We start from the raw sequence: 20,587 nt of genomic DNA, 5'->3' as shown, positions 1-20,587 counted from the left end.
CAAAACTGAGCTTTGCAAACAGTCTCTAGAAAATTATTTTTAGTATATAATTCCTTAGAAACCGTTAGAATGGTCAATGAGTCATTCATCAGAATGATCTTAAAACTTTTTTTTTGACTCCTAGGTCATATATATTCCTATAATAGATAAAAGATGTTGTCATTATTATAGGAGTAAAATATTCAAAAGCATACCTGTGATTTATTCACCAAAATTCCCTTTATGATTATTTTTATATAACCCCTTTGATGGCTCGAGCATTTAAAATGTTTTGTTACGAATTCAGTGTTCGTGTAACACTGCTCATAGTGGCAGCTTAGGCCTGACCTGCTTTCCTTTTGGGAACTAGGACTTGGTCACTTTCAAATGTTTACTCCCCCGTTTTGCACTTTTTATACTTTATCTTTTCCTCTGGTCTGAGTGTTATGTAGCCTTCACCTTGGCTGAGGGCCTGGAGAGCTCACAGTTCAGTGTAGATACAGTCTCAGCTTCAGGAGCAGCTATCTGATTACTCTTTAAAGTGAAATCTGAAATTGTCATCTTTTCATCACTTCCCCTACTTCCTTAGGGCATAATGATTTCTCTGGACCGATATCCTCATAATTTGCTTCAGTGACACTCAGATGTTGTCTGGGATTTTTCCATTTCCAGTCACCTTTGTAGCTACTACGAAAATTTACTCCTTGTGTCTTACTATCCTTTTAATGTCTGTAACAGTTTTTTAACTATTTTCTTTTTAAAAATTTCCGAAAGCCGTGTTGACTATTTGTAAAGGTGATTTCCTTAACTCGAAGCTTCCTGATCTTAACATTCTGAATGTTTTTTCCCACGTTTTAAAAATTCTTCCCTCTTATTTATGCCTACCACTTGAATTTTATATTTCCTTCACTCTAGAGTTACTATGTTATGCTTACACATAATGTCTGCCTTTAATTGTAAACTTTCAAAGTACAGATTGTAAACATTAATTTTAATTCTGCACAGCACCGAGCACAATGTCATGATCACTCAGATGTTTTTGATGATGATGGTGAGGATGATAATGACAACGTAATGCTGTTCTGATTTGAAAAATCCCACATAGGCAGTCCAGTATATCATTTAAAAAATATATGAGTTGTTCCTCATTCTATAAAGCTGTCATTCTTCATTAGCAAAAAAGGTTACAGTAAGTTATAATTAGTGTTTCATGCCCTGTCAAATAATTAAGTATAATAAAAGCTTTCAGTGAGTTTAATGTAAACATGGTATAATTAAAGCCAAGTCTTGAAATGCATTAGGTGTCTGTTGTGTCCGATATTTGATTTTTCCCTCTACAGATGGAATCTTAAATTCTGCTTATAGCCATATCATCATCAAAGGCAAAAATTCATGTACATTATTCAAATGCAAGATGGGCTCTGCAGTGCCCAGCAAGGGACCAGTCAGACAATCAAATCACTTATACAACCCTGTTATTTACTGATATGGAAACTGAGTACCAAAGATTTTGTGTGACTTGCCCAAGGTCACACAGTGAGAAGTTCATTCTTCCATAATAGGGAGAATTGAGGTTTTGGGTTATATGGAAGTAATTATTATTGTTCCTGTCATTATTTCTTTCTTAAGTATATTTGCTGAAAAAAATGCTTAGTTTATCTTTATTTCTTGATGTGGTGAAAAAAATATGTGCAAAGTGAAAGAATATAATTTGCATTTGACTCGTATTTCACGGTCATTTTAGGATGCAGGGCTTATAGTGCCTATTTTAAGGCTGAAATACAGAGACAAAGATGAAATCTCACTATTTTCCTCATCAGAATAACTGGAATGTGCCTACATGCTTTTTAACCCTGCATTCTTTGAGCTTCTCAGACCTTCTCTAATACATGTTGTATTATCTTTCCTGTCCACAAAGATTTGAGAAATCAGCATAGTACAAGTAGCCCCTGAAATAAAGGCGTCATTCAAGGAACAAAGAAGTAGAAGGAGGGCTCCAATTAAAATGATGAAAATCTTTAATTTTTATTTAGGTATACTTGTATGGACACGTGTATATACAAATACAGATTGTATGGGTTGGTTTGTGTGTGGGTTTTTTTTTTTTACATTTTTTTTTTTACGTTTATATAATGTCAGCATTTCAAAACAGCACTTGATGAGTAAGTGCAAAGGAACTGCAAAGCAGGGCAGTACAAGCACAGGACCACACGGAGCTGGACTTCACACCCAGACGCACACACAATGAGTGGCTTCAATGGGGTGTCAAGGGTAAGCATGGAAAGCGGATTTTGACTCATGGGTAACCTCCAACATGCCAGCATCTATTAGACTGTACAGACAATGGGAGCAAGCCCATTGTAGGGAGATTTGTCTCACATCCGAGCAGCTCTGGGGCAAATGCATGGGAAAAACTCAGTGATGCCAAACCAGAGACAGACCTGCCCATTCATGGTTTTGAGGGAAAAGAAAACGTGGGAGGAAGGCGAGAGACAAAAAAAAAATAAACATAAGAAATAAAAGGGGGTGTAGGCAAACAGGGGTGTCGGTGGAGGTGGTTTTCAAAAGAAAAATTAGTGACCACAGCTCTGGGAGCAATGAATGAAGGGGAGGAGTTTCAACTGTTTTCCTAATAGTGGGGAAACTAATAAAAATGGCTGCTGCAGTTGCTAAGGTACCAGAGAGCAGTGCCTGAAAATCCACAGGTCCTGGGGTGATTCTTCCTTTTACAATGACACAGAATGGGAAACAGCCCCAATTTCACCTTCCTAGACAGACTGATTTGCAACCTTTCCCCTATGTGGGCTGCATGTGATACTGGCAAGTCTCTTCCTGGGGAAAAATGAAACAGTTCATGAAAACCACCGCGAATTAAGAACTAAACCAAAGTACAGAACCGTTAGTAAATTCCCTAAACCTTTTGCAAACCAACTTGCTGGGGGTGGGGGTGGGTGAGGGGGGCACCACAGGGCTCCAACATCAGACCTTAAAACAGTAAGGACAAAATAGTGATCTAAAAAAGCCATGTTGTCCCAGGTCCCGAGATGGTGCAGTGAAGGTTGGGAGGGCGATGACCACGCGCGAGTCCTGTATGGAGCAGTGTCTCGGCCGTTTGTGACACTTCTCAGCCACGTATACATTGGATGTTTCAAAGCCTCAATGCATGTTTTGTATCCTGAAAGACTATTGTTCTCACTTACAAAAGACATAAGAATCAAATTAATACTTTATTATCAAACACTATATACAACAGAGGTCGCTAATAATACAGAATTTAAAGAACGCAGTTTTTTTTTTTTTTAATGTTTTACTTTTCTTTCCTCTGCCACCCAAGAAAGTACAGTACAAAACAATAGTCTAAGCTAACACGACTGTTACCTGGTCTAGTAAAGGATACACGGTATCCACTAAACAGACAGATCCCTATTTCCCTGCTTCATGTTGCAAAGCCCTTGGCAACCAGGGGCAAAGGTCGCTGGGGTTTGACTAACTGGGGCTGAGAGTCAGCTGCGGGCTGCCCTTCAGACTTTTGATTGTTTTTGAAAAGTAAAAGCTGCTACGAAGTTGCATCGATATCCTCCTAAGCCCCCAGAGGGTTGTAACAATACCACAAAAGGCCACCAGCACTTTTGGACAAAATGAAAACTGTCTGATACCAATCATCTTCTTTTGAAAATTCCGTGGCAAGTGTTACCTACAATTATGTCACAGGTGGAGAAGCACACTGTCTACTGGTGGGGATAGTCTTGCTAATTTTTTTCTTTTTACTTAATTTGTAGTGGCACAACGGTGAAGTAAAGGGGTCTAATTTCACTGTGAAAAATGAAAGACATTGGCAGAGAAGGCCATGAGTAATTATTCCATCATTTGTTAGAGACAAGTGCTAGAAAAACCACAGAAGTCACCATTTCTAAAATGAAATTAGCACTGCTAATGTAGTTATGACTAACTGGAATCATTACAGGATCATTTGATTTCCTTGTGGTTATACAACATGCAGTATTATTTTGGTTCTGACTATTGATCCATTTTAGAAAGTATACCTGCCTCTACCCAAATCCCACTGGATCAACAAGCCTGTAACTATTAATAAAAAAGAAGTATTACTGGATATTACTGAGAGTACCGAGCATATAAATAAAGGCAAAAAGAATCCAATGCTGTGAACTTTTGTTTCAGTGAAATGGTGGCTGCCTTCTGTGATAAGACTCTCCACGCCAGAGAAGTTCCTGATGTGGGGAAATAGGATTGATTGTGTCTTTGAGGCTGGCAACCCCACTCACGTGGTTCCAAGTGAGAACAGACCCAGCAGTAACATCCACTCCAAATGCATCAGGTAAGCCCAGATTACATTTCAACATGTGTACAACTCTCCAGGGTGCAGAGCCTTTACAGCTGCCTTTCAGTCTCATATTTTTCCAATTCAGAACTATTCATAATGCTTAGCAAATTCCCATTCATAAAGTCTGTCCATAATATGACCCATCCCTTTTTTTACATATACATTTTTAAAAATATATAAAAAATCCTCATTTTGCTGGAATGCTTCCAAATTTTCACATCTTAGAGCATCACATTTTTTTTTTTATTTTTGGTTTGGTTCGAAAGGCGTGATTTTCTGTTGACATACTGTGCAGTAGGAAAAAAAAATCCAAAAACTAGATGTTTTTTTCATTGGTCTGACACTTTTCCCTGTCTAGGCTTTGGTGGTCAAAGTTCCTGACAGCCTCACGAGTAGGAAACCCCAAGCGTGCACTTCCTGGTCACCAACTGGAAGCATTCCTGGTGGACCATGCCAAGTTTCCTTAAACAGGGACATCCTTTGTCTCCTTCCGCCCCACCCCTACAATGAAACAAGATAGCCCCCATACTTCTAAATGTATCAAGGGATACCACTTTTTCTCACAAGTTTAAATAGGACAAGCATATATACTCACTCTCAGCATAAAGTATATCTAAATAATGTATTTTCTATTCTAGTGGATTTTTAAAAAAATATTTTGTTAAAGTCTTTGGGACTCCATCTTGTTTATCTCCCACAGATAAACACATGTTCCCCCTACGCTTCAGGCTGTGTCAGAAAGGGAAAGAATATAAAATCAACACTTGAATATTTTATTCCAAACTTTGGAATTTTTATTCCAAATTTCCCTTAAGCCCTCCCAAGTAGTGTTGACTGACTCTCCTGGTGACGGGGTTTGTGTCTGAGCCCCCAGAGGCGTGGAGTGTGGAGAAAAACGTGGGTTCTGGGGTGGGAGTTGGGGAAAGGCCACAGCACACTGGTGCTCCAGCAAAGCCAAATTACATCTCCTCTGGCCACTGACATCCTTTCCTTGGTACATACTGTCCCCAGAGAAGTATCCAAAGCTATTCCATTATGCACTCATCAACCCTGGCTTGTCAGCCTTGGGGAAGGTCACTTTATTCATAAAAATGCCTCTTTGAGCTTCTTTAAAAAAAAAAAGAAAAGTTGTAGCACCATGGTGATCTATATTCAAAGGAAAAAAAAAAAAAACAATCTGGTGTGCACTGCCCAGTCACCAAAAAAATTAGAGGCACTCACGCAAACACACCCCCACCAAACCCAGTTTTCTCTGTGTTCACACTTACTCTGTGCTAGCATTCCAACACCCAGCCTGCCTCCTCACAAAAGGGCTTCTTTTACAGAGTACAAGTTTTGCTGTCAAGAATGGTTTAAGACAGTCATATTAAAGAAAAAAGTGTCTCAACCTTTTAGAAGCCTGTTCACTTATACACTCCTAGAGGAAATGGTGTAATATTATATCTATTCTTAATACCTCCCCTCTGGACTTGACATGGTGACATGATGCCCTGCGCGATCATCTTACAGTCCTGAATGAGCAGGCATAAATATTGTATGGAGAGCGAAACCCTCCCGGGCCTCGCCATCACTGGCTGCATCTGCCACTATTCTTCCTTGTCCACATACTGCTGACACAGTGCGCAAACGAGGTGAGCTCTTAGAGGAGAAAGCACAGGAGCTGACAACCACTAGTGTCACTAGGACAATTTGGCATTTTCATCTGGAGTCCATTTAATTTGGAAGGGGTGAGAGAAGTCAAGGGCAAGGGCTTGGGGTGGGGTGGGGTGAGGGAGGCAGCAACTACTTTAGCCCCCCGGCCCCCAGTTGTTGCTTAGAATTCAGGCTGAAAGAAAGAAAACAAAAATCTGACATCTGCCAAAAAACCAATAACAAGTCCCTTCTTAGGATGAGCAGTTAGGTGGATCTCTGGTGTTCCAAGACCCTGATGTTTTCTGTGACAGGTGACGGGAGGAGAATGTGCTATAATGTCAAAAGCATCGCCAGGAGGAACAGTAGGATTGCCAAAAGGCGGCTGGGTAGCCTTGGTGTTTGTGCCGCGTTCTCGCCGCGGGATGGCTCGGCTGACTCATGTACGGTGTCATCTGTTCAAATAGAAAGCACACATTCCAATGAGATTTCACATCCTTAATAACTCTCTTGCAGCAGCCTGCTGTTAACAGACCTCGCCACCCTCTGCAAAGTAGGGTAATGAACCTTGTGCCATCATTGACTTTCATGTCTGCATAATCACTCATTATTTACAGCAAACAAAGGAGAGGCAGAGAAAATTGGACTTTCTCAGCAACATTAATGCTTTCCTTAAAAAATGAGGGGGGGTACTCTGCATCCAACTTTTGGCATGTGAGCTACTTTGGTTTGCTACCAGCCACACCTTGCTTAAACTTGAGATACTGGAATATAAAATTTAAAGCCAAGAAGTCACTGGAGAAGCGAACAACGTGCTTTGGGTAAATAACATGCTAAGGAAGGGTAGGGTGAGGCAGTTACGTTGGCTTATTAGAGGTTAACCAGAATTGTCTGCCCATTTACCTCTTTTTTTTAGGCATTTCATAGGAGTTGTGTTGAATGCCTGGCTGTTGGATGGCTAGATGAATTTTCAAATATGAAAAATTAAACGCCCAAATAATAGTATTTTAAATAAACTATACATGATGCCCAATAAACCGGTGCTCACTGGTTTGCCTACAATTAGAAATCAATTATGGTGCTATTTCCATTTCAAACCCTGTATCTCCAGGATTAAATTACTTGAACTTGACTATTTTTATTTTTATTGTGCCAAAGCTTGGCACATAAATTATCAGCCTGGATGCAAATTTTCCTCTAAATAAAATGGATTAAGTGAGTTAAGCCTCTCTTATTTAGCTATAAAGTGTTCTACGAGGTTGCCTCTGACTTTGGATAGCCTTGCTGATCTGCTTGATTAACAGGCTTAACTTCAAAACAGGAGCTTTGCAGCAATTAGTACTGAAAGATAGATCAGAGGCTTGCCTATGAGGCAAACTACACTCATGTCTTCTGTCTTCTTCCTTCAACCTGGCCTAACCTTTGTTTTTAGGCTAGATGATTTCTGAATTATATGTTCTTGAGGGCACACAGTGGGGTTCTGTGCAGATTTTATTTCAGCATTAAGGAAATTCCTGTGGAGCTCAGCAGTTGTCATCCTGGTTCCCTCAGTGGTCAACCATAGGGAATGGTCACAAGTGGATGCCCCATCTTGAACCCCTTAATAGATTTACTGTTATTTTAAACTCATATTTTCACACCACACATGTCACAATAATGATACTTTTTCTTCACTGGGATAGAGTCACATGTTACCCACTCAGGACTCCCCTGCTATCTGAAAGTATAAAATATTTGGCTTGATTTGGTAGGTTATTTTGGGGGTCGGGGAATGCTATTTATCATTAATTTAAATGGACATTTTTTTCAGCATTCCCAGACTCGCAAAATAACTTACCAAATCATAATAGGAAATTCTATTTTTGGATAATAATTCTATTTTATTTATTTTTTAAAGATTTATTTATTTATTTATACAAGCACTGGGTACAGTCAGAAGCACAGGAGGGTGAGAGAATTCACCAGAGTAAGAGTGGGGAACAGAACAGGCAGACTGACAAAACACACTGCTGAGGAGAGCAGTGGGTGCGGCAGGAGAGGTCTGTCACGCCATGTGGGACCCTCGCCGGAGGCTGGGGATTGAACCAGCACTGCAGAGGCTGCAGGGAGCCTCGCAGCCCAGCGCTCAACTGCTGCACCACCAGGGGAGGCCCTCAATTCTATTTTAATGGAATTACATATTATTTGGAAAATTAAATATTATTTGGATAATAATCAATACTATTTTAATAATCCAAAATTCTATTTTGGATAATAATTAAATAGGAAATCCTATTTTTAGATAGTGGGGGAACGCTGAACTTATCCTAAAATGACAACTTTCAGGCTCACCGACTGGGCCCTGCCACAGATATAGTCATGGGGGCTCTTTCTGTTCACATTCATTCCCAATGTGAACTATATCTTATAAGCATTGAGGCCATTTCCCTCCAGCTCTCATGATTTTAGCCTGTCCTCATGTAAAAGCTGCTGTATCCCTGTGTCAAATTTGTTCCCCTCTCCTGGACCTTAGCAAACCTGCATGGAGTGAGTGGCTATTAGCTTAGGAGACTAGAAAAGGTTAAGAAGCAAAATTGGGAAATTAAATGGATATACAGGAAAATAAAAGTCCTACAGAGTGTAGCCAAATACCTGTGGACACTTTTTTGACCCCTTTCTTTTCAGCCTTGCAAATGCATTGAATCTATAGATAACAGGAGGTAGAAGTAAATGCCCTTAATAGCCCTGGAATTAAAATCCAAATTACTTTTTTAAGAGCACCGATAGGTTGTCAATCAGAACAATAGAGCACTTCAGGCTTAATTGTGAAAGAACCATAAACTCTGAGGATTCCAGAGTTCATTTTGAAATACCACTTATGTTTTTACACCTGAAATTACAACAGTTATTGGGTTCTTTTCCATCTTATTTTTACTACCATATTACCCAATCTGTCCCCTGTAAGGCTGGGAAGTGTACAGCTAAAAAGACTTAAGGTACTCAGTGTGAGTGCCCTGCCCTGCCCCTCAGGGTGCTCAGCAAGGGCTGTCCACTGCTCCAGGCCCACTCAGCAGCAGAGTGAATGACCCTGCAGGACACCGAGAGGAAAGCTTTTGTTTTTCACTTACATGAAGTATGAGGCTAAATGTGCCTTTCAGTCCTCTAATCACCCATGATCTCTGGAATTTGTCTTTTCTGTGAAACCAGTAAGTACCATCTTGTCCTCAAAGGGGGATATCTGTCCCATTAGGGCATCAAGTTCTTTGCTCCCTGCAACATGCTGCTCCTGGCTCAGGAATCTACAAAGCAGCCTTTGATTAAAACAGGGCCTCAGTGTCAAGAGATTCTATGGTCTTCGAGAAGCAAGTGAAAAACTGGCTGTCATTTGGGTAAATCTGAGCAATTTCAGGATCCTAAGGAGGAATTTATAAGCAAAATCTATCCCAATGGAAATTACATTGAAACTTGAGAGAATTTCTAACACCTAACAGTTACTGTGGCTTGGAAGGAGAAAATGTTCCTCTTCAGAAGCCAAATCAAATCTTGCCTCCTGGCTACAGGATTCCACAACATGGGGGCTTCAATGGTTAACTGAAAGAACACTAGCGGTATTTTGGAGCATATTATGTGGCATATGTCTGCCCTGAGATCATCCTGTATCCCTGATGATAGGAAACTGGCAGGCAGAGTGTGCAAGCAAATAAAAAAGACAAATACATTCCAAAGACAGGTGAATTAGTATACATCGCCGAGAACATGCAGTGGAATCCTTTCAGGTTTGCCGGATTCATAAAGTCTGTGTTTGTACCCAGACCTGGATAAAGGTGAATATTCATTCACTCAACCCTATGATGCAGTGGTGCAGAGCTGCAAGTCTGACTGAATTTTCTGAGGAATAAGGTGAAGTACTCAAGTTTCTTTTTATATTCATACTGCCAGGGATGGTAGCTCAACCATGTTTTACTTCTTTAGTGACTATTCCCACCAGAAAGCACTGAAATACAGTAACGACTAACTCAAGGAGTTTATCCTGCATGTGCACCCTGACACTCACTCCCCAACACACAGACACACTCTGGGCACTTCTACAAAATTCTCTCAGTCACATGTGCATAGATTTGGGGCCATCATGGAATTTGAGCCTGTTTCCTAAATGAGCCCGTTTCCTAAAAGCCGGTGATATATGCTCACATAGGAAAGCATCTTAACATCTTGCATCTTACTAGTTGAATTCATAGAATCATCCTCAGTGTGTCTCTACATTACCAGAGAAAAACACGCAACCTGTCATGTTTCTAAAGAGCTTCTTGCTAACTTTATAGGCAGTGGAATTTACCTGGGGAAAAGATTATTAGAAAGATAGACCTAGATGCTGCAATGTGCACTGAAAAATTATAGCACGTGGTAATTTATGTTTTCAACACACCTTGCTCTTCTGCCAGTCATTCTACACATGAGTCTAAAATTAAAGTCAAGAAGCCAAGATGGTGAAGTTCTCTTCATGAACATCTCTGCATCTGCTCACGATAAGAGAGTCCTACTAACCTTGGAATGGGTGTCCAGAAATCTGAATTTTAAATCCAGATCTGACTCTAGCTATGACCTGGGCAATTCTCAGGCATGCAAGGAAGAGTGTAGACTCTGTGATCCTTTTAGAAATCCTATCTAACTGGGATTTTTCAAATACTCAAGCTTGTGAGGCCTCTGGTGTCTTGAAACGCCACAGTGATACTTCCAGATTTCCAGGACACAATTACAATGTGTCCACATCAGCACTCGTTCCTTCTAACTTTCTAAAGTGGCTAATGGATCTTTAATTTTAGAAGGCTTTTGAGAGCTTACTGTCCAACATACCTCTCATTTGTACTTTGGGTAAGATGTCTGCCTTAGAAAACAAGAATGCTGGGGGAACCTAACTCTTCCCTTAGTTACAATGTGAAAGTCACTGTATGTCCTGGGGCACCAGATGTCCTCTGCCAAGTTTCCCTAAGGTTCATGGACTGTGTTGTCTCCGTAACAAGACTCAAAAGATAAAGTGGATCTTAGACCCTTCCATTTCTAGGACCTAGAAGTCCTAATGCAAATATATATAAAATTCTCACATCTTTCTGTGATGAGGAAATAATTTTATTTTCCTTAGATTTTAAGACGGTCAGGGAAGATGGAAAAGGAAACCAGTAAAGACCTTAAACGAGTGGTGGGGGTCGGGGGATGGGATGGGGAAGAGACACCTTATGAAGGTATCAGGGGTATGGAGGGATGATCCCCCCATCCCCCAACTATGACAGAGGACTTCCCCCTCCCAATCACCTACTTGCATTAAATAGCCAGACTGAATTTGTAATTAAATGAATATCTTACTGTAGTGTAAATGTTCCAATAAGACATTTTGTGGGTTTTGGGTTTCTTTACAGTGAATAGAAGATAGTAGCAGATAAAATATATCCTTAATACTTATTTTGCCTTAGTCATCAAGGATTGCATTTTGCTCAACAGACCAACAATAGCTGTGTGGAAGCAGCAGGTGTGTGAATTTGTGGCATTAGGAGGCAACATGATTATACTTCTCCAGACCAATGTCTACCGACAATAACAGCACAAATAATATTTCAGATTAAATGAAGTTCTTTATATCAGTTTAATGATGCATGTGAATTTCTGGAGAAAAATATGTTGAATTAGTTGTTATTTTGTGCAATAGTCTTAATTTATCCATAGATTTGGACTTGAAATTTTGTAAGCATTTACAACAGAGTTTTTCTCTGTCTTCTATGGCAACAGATCCATGAATATTCACAGTGACTCACCAGCATGCTCTGAGGATATGGTAAAAGGTAGTGAGGTTTTAGCATTCTGATGGGGCTTCTACATTAGGATATTGCATTATATCACACCCATGTCCAAAAAGAAAAGTCATATTTTATCCAACATGCATTAAACAGAGAAACTGGAAAAATGAGATAGAAGTAATATTAGCGCTGCTAGCAATGAGCAAAAAGCAGAGCAACTACACCATGCACCATGCAGAAAGGAAGAAAGGAAAAAAAGTACTGAAGCACCAGAGAGAGATGCATTTGTTAAAAGAGATTCTCTAAGCATACTAACCTGCTGGTTCTAATGAATTTTCTACTTTGTCGTTAACATCGAAAACACGATCATGAACACCTATAGTTTTCATACAGCTATCTATAACAAAAATAGAGATAACAGCCAAATATGTTAGTGAAGACACCCTTTAACTCCCATTTCTTTCTTTTTTCGTTCTCTCTATTTTTCCTTTTATTTCTCTAGAGATTATTTTATAATCAATGGCATATATCCAATGCCAATATTGTTCCCATTGGCTATGCACATACAACAGTCTAAGAAACAACAAGTTAGCAACTGCTGTGTACTTCAAATAAAAGCATCATGAATGATGAGAAAAAATATGATGAAAACTAAAACATGGATGTTGATATACAAAACAGATACCACACAGGATTTAACAGTAAAATAAAAGTTTTACCGCTGTGAACCAGACCACACAATAAAGCATGCGCGGTGAAGCCACCCTCTGATGCTCATTCTGTGAACTTACTTGTTGGTCTTACAAAGACTTTGAGCTTTAGACAGGACCTTCTTCCATTATCTGGGATGGCAGAGGCTGTGAATGAGACAAAAACAGAGAACAAGAGAAAGGAAAGAACAAGAACTGATTACTCTTCGTTTTCAAAGGCAAGCTCTACAAAAAACTCTTTCCTGAACATGGCAATATACCTGAATCTTCCCAGAAGTTAACACAAACAGTACCTTTCAGATGGGGACAAGCTGCTGTCGAAACAGCCAGTTTCCTATCCCTATCAATTTCTCTTTTCAATACAATAACAGAATGATGTGAGAATGTTGGTAATCGACAGCAAAATACTTAACACGATCTGTTAACAATTTTCTTGAAAATACGTGGAGAATGCTTGAGCTCCCCTGCTTTCACAGAGCTGCTCCTGGTCTCCTGTGGGGAAAGAGCCCACCAGAGACCAAGGTGAAAGTGCTGCAAAAGCAGTGACAAAGTTATGGAGCCGACTACTCATGACCTGTTTCTGATGGGGAAAGCAAAGCTTTGTCTGTCCCGAGATCCCGTCCATCAACGCTTCGCAGGTAATTCAATTAAAGGCTTTCCTAAGAGCTTGGCTCCGAGTTCGATATGACTAAACGGGGCCAGCACCCTCCACCATGCTATTATAAGTACAATATGCTATTGAGAAAGTACTTTGTTGCCATGGCACATTTATTTAAAAAAATTTGCCACAGAGAAGGATGGAATTAATAAAGTGGGTCTACCAAAAACATGACAACATGTTTCAAGTTATAAATCATTTAGGAAGAAACTTTCTTCTCCTCTTCAAGATAATGAGACTATAAACTTTCCCTGTGTTTGAAAGAGTATCTCCCCTCAGTCCTTACAGCATAATGTCAAAGAGATTTCCAAGGGGGGTAAGACCCTTAAAAATCACATGTTTACTCATGCATGCGAGAAATGACAAAAATTAGAGAACTGAGTGCCACATACTTTCCTCCCTATGTGTTTGCTTCAAGTGGTTTCTTTGTTCAGAAAAAGCAGATGACATCAATCAATATGCACATGGCTTCCAATTAGTTCGGTTGTGCCCTCAATGACAAAGTAAGTACTCATGTTTGCATGCCTTCCCTCTGCTTTATCTTTTTTTTTCCCCTCATGGAGGGGGGGGGGTCCAGAAAACTAAAATGCTTATTTTGCAGGTGAAAGGATTCAAGATGCAAACACCAAAGTGATTTTGTATGAATCCCCCATGGAACTACAGATTGATGTCCTTGAGGAGAACTTACAAATTCACCATCTAAAGGACATCAAGCTGTAAAGGAACTCTAGTGTCACTATTCAGTACCTGTTGAAAACTTAATTTTAAGACAAAAGTCTACAGAAAAGATGTTTTCTACCCTCCTCATCTCCCCTCTTCATTCTGACAAGCAGTTAAGAAGTGCTAACAGCTGGCTCTGCTGTAGGCTTTCATTAAATCAAAGTTGAAAAAACTCCCTCTACTGACATTTACAGTAACTAGTGTGTTATTTAGGGCACAATATTTGCCCTCTGTGGCTTTATCCAGGAAATGGTGTCCTTCCTGTGGACCCCACTATAAATGTGCACATCACAAATGCAACAGACATAGGTGACTCCAATTCATTAGAAAAACCATGGTTTCTTGAGAGTTTATGTCTTATTCATGAAAGCTGGTGTGAGAAGTGACACGTGGATATTTACACTGCTGATCTATGGATTTCTGAGCTAAGATGAACTTACTATAAGCCTCATGGACTTGAAATGCTACATGCAATAAGTGATTTTACTGGTGATACTGCAAGATATAAATGGCTCAAGGCAGGATCAAATATTTAATTGTTTTAGTGGGAACTTCTTGAAGTTAGTTCAGGTCTTTTAGATCTATATGTAGGAGATCAATCATATAAATCCAGGACAGGCAAAGCACTGGAATAACTAAACTGCAACAAATGATAAGCAGAGAGTTTTCCCTACTAGCTCTCAAAGAGGAACAATTAGTTTCAGCTAGAGATGAGCTATATTCTTCTTTGAATTAAGAATATAAAATACATTTATATAAAATAAAAATCTCTCTTCATCATACTTCCCCAATACTTCATTGCTTTTGTAGCAACAGAAAAGCTGTAATAATCATGAGACTGATGTTTTGTGATACTGTTTGACTATTACATTCCAATCTTTAGAAAAAATGATGAACAAAAAATATAATGTGAGTACAGGACACTGATTTCATTAAATCAGTTAACTCGGTAATTTTCTACCTGAGCTCGGGGAGGAAATGCCAGGGCATCAGCACTAACCTGTAAGGGTGGCCTCGCAAGATCATTACAAATTGTATTCCTTATTTACCACACTAAAAAGTAAAATTAAAACCAACAAGAAACACTTTCATATATCAGCAAGACTCAATTTTAAATTGAGGATTTTAAAAAGTGAAAGTGTACAACATTTATGTTTTCTATTTTACCCTATTCCGCTTGGCTCACAAATGTAAAATACCTTTGTGCTACTTACAGATTATTAACCATTAGTAATATTTGAAGATATAAGGTAATATAAAAGTGCTTCACTAGTCACAACATAGGAATCAAAATATACAATACTCCTCAAGGTAAATATATAAAGAAATTTATTTCAGGATCAATTATGAGCAAAAAAAAAAAATCGTCAGAAAGTACATAATGTTAATCCCTATGATTCTGTGGATACATATGACAAATGTAAAGAAAATTTATATATAACTTATGCTTCTAATCACTATTTCAAAACTGTTAGTGAATAATTACGAACATGTAGTACATCCTGCAGCTTCATCCATCCAAGCACATTTAAAGTTCTTATTATGTGCTAGCTTCCCCATTAGGTGCTATGGTTACACAGATGTGCAAGACAGACTGTCCCTGCTTCTTATGCTGTGCTTACTCCAGATGGAGACATAAATATGAACCACAGTTTAGGGCACCTCCAGGGACATGTGTGATAACTGAGGTTTGTGTGGATTGCAGGCACAGCTTTGGGCATGGAGTGTCAGGGTGTCCCAGACATGTTTATCAGAGGGAATTTTAGCAGAGGCTTTGCAGGTCCTCCAGAAGCTAACCAATAGTAATGGGATAAAAGAATTAAAACAGTTCATCACTAAGTTCCCAAATTGGAGCTTTAGCAACAACAAAAAAAGAGCTATTAATCTGCAACAGATGAAGAGGATATATAGATGGAACTTATTTTAAAAGACATGTATTTTCATTCTGTCCAAATCAGAATGAGAAAGTGAATCCATGTCTTACAATCCAAACTCATATCCCTTTATTCATTTCCCTGCTCAAAATGTACCCTTGGAGTCAGGCAAGGCTAGGAGACCATTAAAAAAACACAACTTCTCAATTCATGATCTTAATAGCAACTTTATAAATCTATGATGGGTCCCTTCCCCCAAAAGATCTGCAAAATACCAATCACAACCTTACAACACATAATGAAACAGAAGCTGACAACCCTCTTGTCCTGTGCTCAGACTATCACTCTAATGAGGCCAGGGGGCTGCTTATCGTCACGCTGTTTCATAACCTCAGATTGGGCCCTCACTTCAACCATTCCCCAAAACCTGTTACTTCAGTTTCCTGACTCTTAGGTGAGCACAGCTGAGCACTTAACAGCCAATCTGATATGTAAAGGAGACCACATTCAATGCTCTAAAATTGGTACTTCAAAAAGAAGTGTTTAGCATGACAAATATATGTAATATTCATGTTACATTTAACCATGGGCTTATCAGTAAGACGCGGGAAGAGGCCACGGGCCTCACACTGTGGTGGGCAGTTCTGCTATGGCTCCTTGTATGTGTGCCTCTGCGTATCCCCTTGCCCTTGCCAAGGACTGGGGCTAGTTTTTTTCTCTTTTTTTTTTTTAAAGATTATTTATGCACACAGGAACTGGGGTACAGGCCAGAGGTGTGGGGTGGAGGGTGAGAGGACTCACCAGACAGAGTGGGGAACAGAACAGGCAGGTTGACTGAAATACACTGCTGAGGGGAGCAGCGGACAAGACAGGAGAGGTCTGCTGTGCCATGTGGGCAGCTCCCTGGCTCGGGATCGAACTCATGCTGCAGTGGCTACGGACAGCTTCATAGGTTGCATCTTAACCCCTTGCACCACCAGGGAGGCCCTTTTTTTTTTTTTTTTTCCTTTATTGAGGTGACATTGGTTTACAACACTATACATGGTTTAGGAAAAAGGTTCACACCTCCTCAGCTGTAGGTTACCACTCCACAGCCAACATCAAAGCACCCATACCTTTACTCTAGGCCACTGGGCCACCTCCCCTTTTGTTTTCACCCTGCTCTCTCCCTCCCCCTCTAGCAGCCTTAATTCTGCAGTCATATTTCTAGGGTTTGTTTTGGTTAAGTTTGTGAGTTCCATTGTTGTTTTTTTCCCTCTATATTACACATATGAGTGAAATCACCTAGTATTTGTTTTTCTCCTTTAGATTTATTTCACTTAGCATAATCCCTTCCCATTTCATCCATGTTTGAACTTAATAATTTGCTTCTTATGAGATGAAGACAGCACAAGTGATGAGAGATGACTTCTGTGACTGATGCAAAAGACTCGACCTCTTCTTGCTATCTCTCTCACTTATGAAGTAACATGCCATATTGTGAGATTCTCAGCAGAGAGGGCCACATGGCAGGGGAACGAGGGAGATCTAGCCAAGAGTGGGCAAGGAATGGAACCAGATAAATTTCAAGTGAGTGAGCTAGCTAGTGTATCTTCAGCTGAGCCTTGAGAAGACTCACCCTGTAATAGAACCAGACCCAAAGGACTCAACTAAACTGCCCCTGGATTCATGACCCACAAAAACTGTGAAATAATAAATGTTGCTTTAACATTTTGGGGTGATTCTTTACTCAAGGGCCAACTGATACAATACTGTATACAAACAGATTCAGGCACTCAAAGGCCTCCATTGCCAAGCTGAGACCTAACCACTAACATGTTCTCTGTAATGGACAGCCATGCCCTTGCTCCCACCAGCAGTTTTTTCCCATCCTGCTCCCTTTTCTAAACAACTGGATCTCTCACTAGTTTATTTTTCAAGCTGTTGTTACAAGTCCACTCAAAACAGGCCTTGAAGAGAGGTAATCATAAACTGCTGTTCAAGAAAGACTACAAGACATATCTGTGTTTTCACTCCAGTATTTAAAAAATGTTTTCCATTTTCCTTCTCATGCCAATTAAGTTTGTTCTTGCTAATGTAGTCAATCTGTGTTGTTCCTTGCAATTAGCATGAAGTCTCACTTTCACTCCAAATTGTTGGGTGAACCTAAAGGAATTTTGATACAAAATATAAACCAAAGTATATCATTAAGAGAAAAAATCTTTCCTCATCTATAAGAAACAGAATGTAAAGGTGAGCTTTAAAACACCTGAAGTAAGGGGCCTCCCTGGTGGCGCAGATGGTTGAGCGCAGCACTGTGAAGCTGTTCGCAGCCTCTACAGTGCCGGTTCTATCCAAGCCCACCTCGGAGCAACCCACATGGTGAGCAGACCTCGCCTGTCTTGCCCGCTGCTCCCCTCAGCAGTGTATTTCGTCAGTCTGCCTGTTCTGTTCCCCGCTCTGTCTCTGGAGAATTCTCTCACCCTCCCGTGCATCTGGCCTGTACCCCGGTTCTTTTATAAATAAATAAATATCTTTATAAAAAAAAAAACACCTAAAGTAAAAGGACTGTAATAATAACCTGAAACTTATCCTTATGTTATAAATATGTCAATTATCTTTTACCCAGGCCATCAAATTAAATATAAATATTATGCAATTTCAAGCAATTCAAAAGTAATCAAGGTAACAAATTTTCACAAAGAGCTGGAAGTTTAGCAGGAAAGGGATAAGACTTGTGTTGTTACTTTCTTATTTTCAGACCCAATATGTCTGTCAATAGTCCACTTTCCCATCTCTACCTGACATTATTCATCCTTAAAGTTTCATCCCCAGGGCCTCCCTGGTGGCACAAGAGGTTAATTCGCAACCTATGAAGCTGTCTGCATCCTCTGCAGCACGAGTTCAATCCCTGGCCAGGGAGCTAACGACATGGCGCAGCAGACCTCTCCTGACTCACCCGCTGCTCCCCTCAGCAGTGTATTTCAGCCAGTCTGCCTGTTCTGTTCCCCACTCTGTCTCTGGTGAATCCTCTCACCCCACCCCCCACACCTCTGGCCTGTACCCCAGTTCTTGTATGCATGAATAAATAAATCTTTTTTTTTAAAGATTTGTTTATTTATTTATACAAGCACTGGGTACAGTCAGAAGCACAGGAGGGTGAGAGAATTCACCAGAGCCAGAGCCAGAGCCAGAGCCAGAGCGGGAAGCAGAACAGGCAGACTGACGAAATACACTGCTGAGGGGAGCAGCAAGCGCAGCAGGAGAGGTCTGCGTGCCATGTGGGACCCCTGCCCGGAGCTGCAGAGGCTGCGGGCAGCATCGCAGCCCTGCACTCAACTGCTGTGCCACCAGGGAGGCCCATGAATAAATAAATCTAAAAAGAAAAGTTTAATCCTCAAAGCCAAAATCTCTCTCTCTTTGTATCTCATGTCAATCTGGACATTTTGAGAAGTTTTATTTTTAAGAATAGTCAGCCACTTTCCACTTTTTTTAGAGAAGTATGTGTGCATGCACGTGTGTGTGTGCGTACGTGCACACGCACATTAAAAATGCAGTTTTCCATTATGTTTGCCACAGGCAATATTTCTCAATTTGTGCAAGTCAAAAGAAAAGATAGGCTATTAGTTCCTGGCAGAGCCCAGTTTCCTCTGTAGGTTTTCATGCAGCTTAACATCCAACACACATACATGCAAATTAGGCAGGTAACAGTGCAAGTGACATTAATATTTCCTTCATAATAAATGCTGAAAAAGTAAAACAAATGCAACTACTGAAAATGTCTTCTAGAATTTAATGAATCAATAAAATCCATTTTGTGAAAACAGTTGGAAGGAGGGGGCCAGAAGAAGTGGTGGGAATAGGGTAGAGATTAACGAAACCCATATGGTTTTCTTAGAAAATGGTTACCAGACCCTCAGAAAAAGTCTTAAAATAAAAGTCAGTTCTCTTGTTAGAAAAGAATATCCCGGCAACAATTTCCAACTGGCTATCAGTCCTTTTCTTAAAGCATCACGACACTTAATTTTCATTTTGAAAACAAAATCACCAGTCATGATGGACTACATCTCACCATTCCATCTTTTGAGACGTAAGAGGCACATGTTTTAATAACCTGCTCTTGGCCCCAGGATTATCCAGCTCCCATTCTAAGGCAACCACAGGAGCTGGCTACATTTGCCCATACATTTCATCTCTCTAAGTCCATAAGTTCTTAAGACTTAAATCATTGGCAGGTTAAGGTCAAAATCCCAGATGTGAAAACTGGAAGCAAGGTTACTAAGTAAAGGTGGAAGCTTTGGAGAAATTAAAAATATTATGTAAATATTAGGGACTTTGACATGGCCCTGGGGATTTTTCTTCTAGAAAAACTAAGAAAGGGAGAGGGATGTGTTTCCCACAATATAATAAGGGTAGAACAATGTCTGCACTCCACAAACTAAAATGTGGTCTCAACACCAGGGAACTGCAACAGGGGCAAATAATTAGAGTAAAGTTCAGGGCAAGGAAAATGAAATAAGTTCCAGCTGTGGAGCCTCAGACAAAAGAGTAAATGGGAAATACCACCCATCCCACCACTGCTCCCCCCTCCCCATCTCCCTGCTCCCTCAGGCAAAGTTCTCACTGCAAATGGTAACTTAAGTATTATTTAAATTCCATCAACTAAGCCTTAGTAGATCTATAACTTTTTTTTAGCAACCTCAAATAAATGGCTGAGGACAAATTTCTTTCCACTGATTTCTAGGAATAAACAAATAAGATAGGATCATGCTTTTGTGCACGTTCATTTGAAGTGTGGCAAATTTACTTGCTTTTGAAAGCTCAGTGACAAACTTGTCTACTGCTTCAAACTAGAGGGTAAGATTTATCTTAAGACAGTTTTAAAACACTCCCTTTAAGAAGGCTATCAGTCCTTATAATTATTTCTA

General features: G+C 40.0%; 1 protein-coding gene across 2 annotated transcripts in view; it reads right to left on the bottom strand.

Moving 5' to 3' along the window:
• Positions 1-1,717: 1,717 nt before the first annotated feature.
• Positions 1,718-20,587, bottom strand: part of EFNA5 (ephrin A5) — a 285,183-nt gene continuing 266,313 nt past the window's right edge. Inside the window, exons 3-5 of one of the 2 annotated variants that reach the window (XM_054688397.1) lie at positions 12,510-12,575; positions 12,035-12,115; positions 1,719-6,405 (exon numbers count right to left, since the gene is read on the bottom strand). In XM_054688397.1, the coding sequence (XP_054544372.1) occupies positions 6,284-6,405; positions 12,035-12,115; positions 12,510-12,575 (269 nt within the window). In that variant the 3' untranslated portion in view covers positions 1,719-6,283. Of the gene's footprint in view, positions 6,406-12,034; positions 12,116-12,509; positions 12,576-20,587 lie in introns of both variants that reach the window. The other variant, XM_054688398.1, reaches the window with a different exon arrangement.

Source organism: Talpa occidentalis, unplaced genomic scaffold (assembly GCF_014898055.3).
Source record: "Talpa occidentalis isolate TD23 unplaced genomic scaffold, MPIMG_talOcc4v2.1 talOcc4.6, whole genome shotgun sequence".
Taxonomy (NCBI): domain Eukaryota; kingdom Metazoa; phylum Chordata; class Mammalia; order Eulipotyphla; family Talpidae; genus Talpa; species Talpa occidentalis.
This window is presented reverse-complemented; position numbering and strand designations above follow the sequence as displayed.